The sequence below is a fragment of the Lactuca serriola genome, chromosome 9 (genome assembly GCF_051521515.1).
Source record: "Lactuca serriola cultivar US96UC23 chromosome 9, Lser_US96UC23_V15, whole genome shotgun sequence".
In the NCBI taxonomy this organism is placed as follows: domain Eukaryota; kingdom Viridiplantae; phylum Streptophyta; class Magnoliopsida; order Asterales; family Asteraceae; genus Lactuca; species Lactuca serriola.
Window position 1 is genome coordinate 12,714,098 of NC_136416.1, and position 1,564 is coordinate 12,715,661.

At 37.7% G+C, this 1,564-nt stretch overlaps 1 protein-coding gene across 1 annotated transcript; it reads right to left on the reverse strand.

Moving 5' to 3' along the window:
* Positions 1 to 1,060, reverse strand: LOC145077238 (uncharacterized). Its single transcript, XM_079022989.1, has one exon. It carries the CDS (start codon positions 826 to 828, stop codon positions 247 to 249), a length of 582 nt encoding a protein of 193 aa, XP_078879115.1. The 5' UTR covers positions 829 to 1,060; the 3' UTR covers positions 1 to 246.
* Positions 1,061 to 1,564: the final 504 nt, after the last annotated feature.

Below are 1,564 nucleotides of genomic sequence, written 5' to 3' on the forward strand. Positions count from 1 at the left end.
TTATGAAACATGCAGTTATGTATATAAACATTATCCATATGCAACATGTTTTATCTATTACATGCTTCTGAGTTCTGATTATTCACTATTCAGTACCGAATAATCACCTGCAAAACCTCAAGGTCTAAACATCATCTTATAGATGTTCTTGCTTTCTAAATATAACATCTTTTATACTATATACGTAAATATTTTAATTTATCGAAAACTTAAATTAAATCCCTTACGAATGATGATTTAAACTCATTATAGATGCAAGAAACGAGCAAGCTGTGATGGGTTAACAATGCCCGGTATGTGGACCCCATCTTTTAGCAGCTGGGACACGTCGGCGTACCTTTGATTCTTGACCAGCTGCGGCTCGTGAATACGTTTCTTCTCGCTTGGCTTTGGCTTCAGCTTCGGCTTCAGCTCAACAGCCTTTCCCCTTTCCCGATTAAGAGAACCAGAACTCGGCTGTATCGTTGTCTTAGAACCGGCTGAACTGGCCGCCGGAGAAGCTGGTGGAGCCGGAGTATATAATTGGCCGAATAATGTGCCTTTGTGGAGGTACTCATGAGCCAAGTATCCAGCTAGGAGTATGTTATTATTGGCCGGCGCCTGAGCCGGAGAAGATACAGAGGGTTTGGATGATGGTTTAATTGGGGCCGTGGATCGAGGAGCAACAGTCTTCGCCTTCGGCTTGGCTAGCTTTGATGGTGGCGGTGGTGGTGGTGGTCTTATCGGCCTTGACGGCTTAAGAAAGTCAAACGTTTCATCTCTCACTTTTCGCTTATGTGGCGCCATTGGCGGCAATTGTCTACGTGAGTGGTCCATTGTACCTTGCATGAGGATCCACCAGGTCAGCACATAAAAACTCCAAATTTTCCAGAAATTCCACTCAACAAGAATCCAAATCTTCCAGCAATATCCCCAAGTGAGGACCGAGGAGACAGGGGTAGCATGGTAATTACAACCATAAATTTTCAAGAAAATAATATAATAAATAAATATAAATATAAAACAAAAATGAACTGTTATCGTTTAAGAGAGAGAAAGAGAGTAGGCAAGAGAGAAAAAAATAAAAGAGGCATGGGAGCGAGAATGGATGGTGTGTGGTTTATATAGGGAGAGATTTAGCAAATTGCCCCTCGAATCTATAAGAATTACAGTCAAAACCGGAGGATATTTAAAAAGACTAAAAAGGCCAAACTTTTTAAACGTATGTTGGTGTTATTTTCACTACACAATTGGATAGTTTAGTTAATAACACTTCCAGCCCCTACACGTGTATCCAACTAGATTTACTAATAATTTTAAAAAACTATTATTTATAAAATGTGTTATAAAAGTTTTGACAATATCATCATTTGCATCATTATCTTTCTATTAATTTTTAGGGTTATTGATACAAAAACACAATAAACTTTCGAGTTTGATTTTGTTTGGTCATGAAGTTTATTTTTTCTTTGTTTTCTTGTGATCGAAGGTTCCTAAATTTTCAATTTACTTGTTAAAAATGGATAAAACAATTTTGGTTCCGGTTTTCCTGTTAGGATTTGTTGATTTGACTTTTTTTTATATA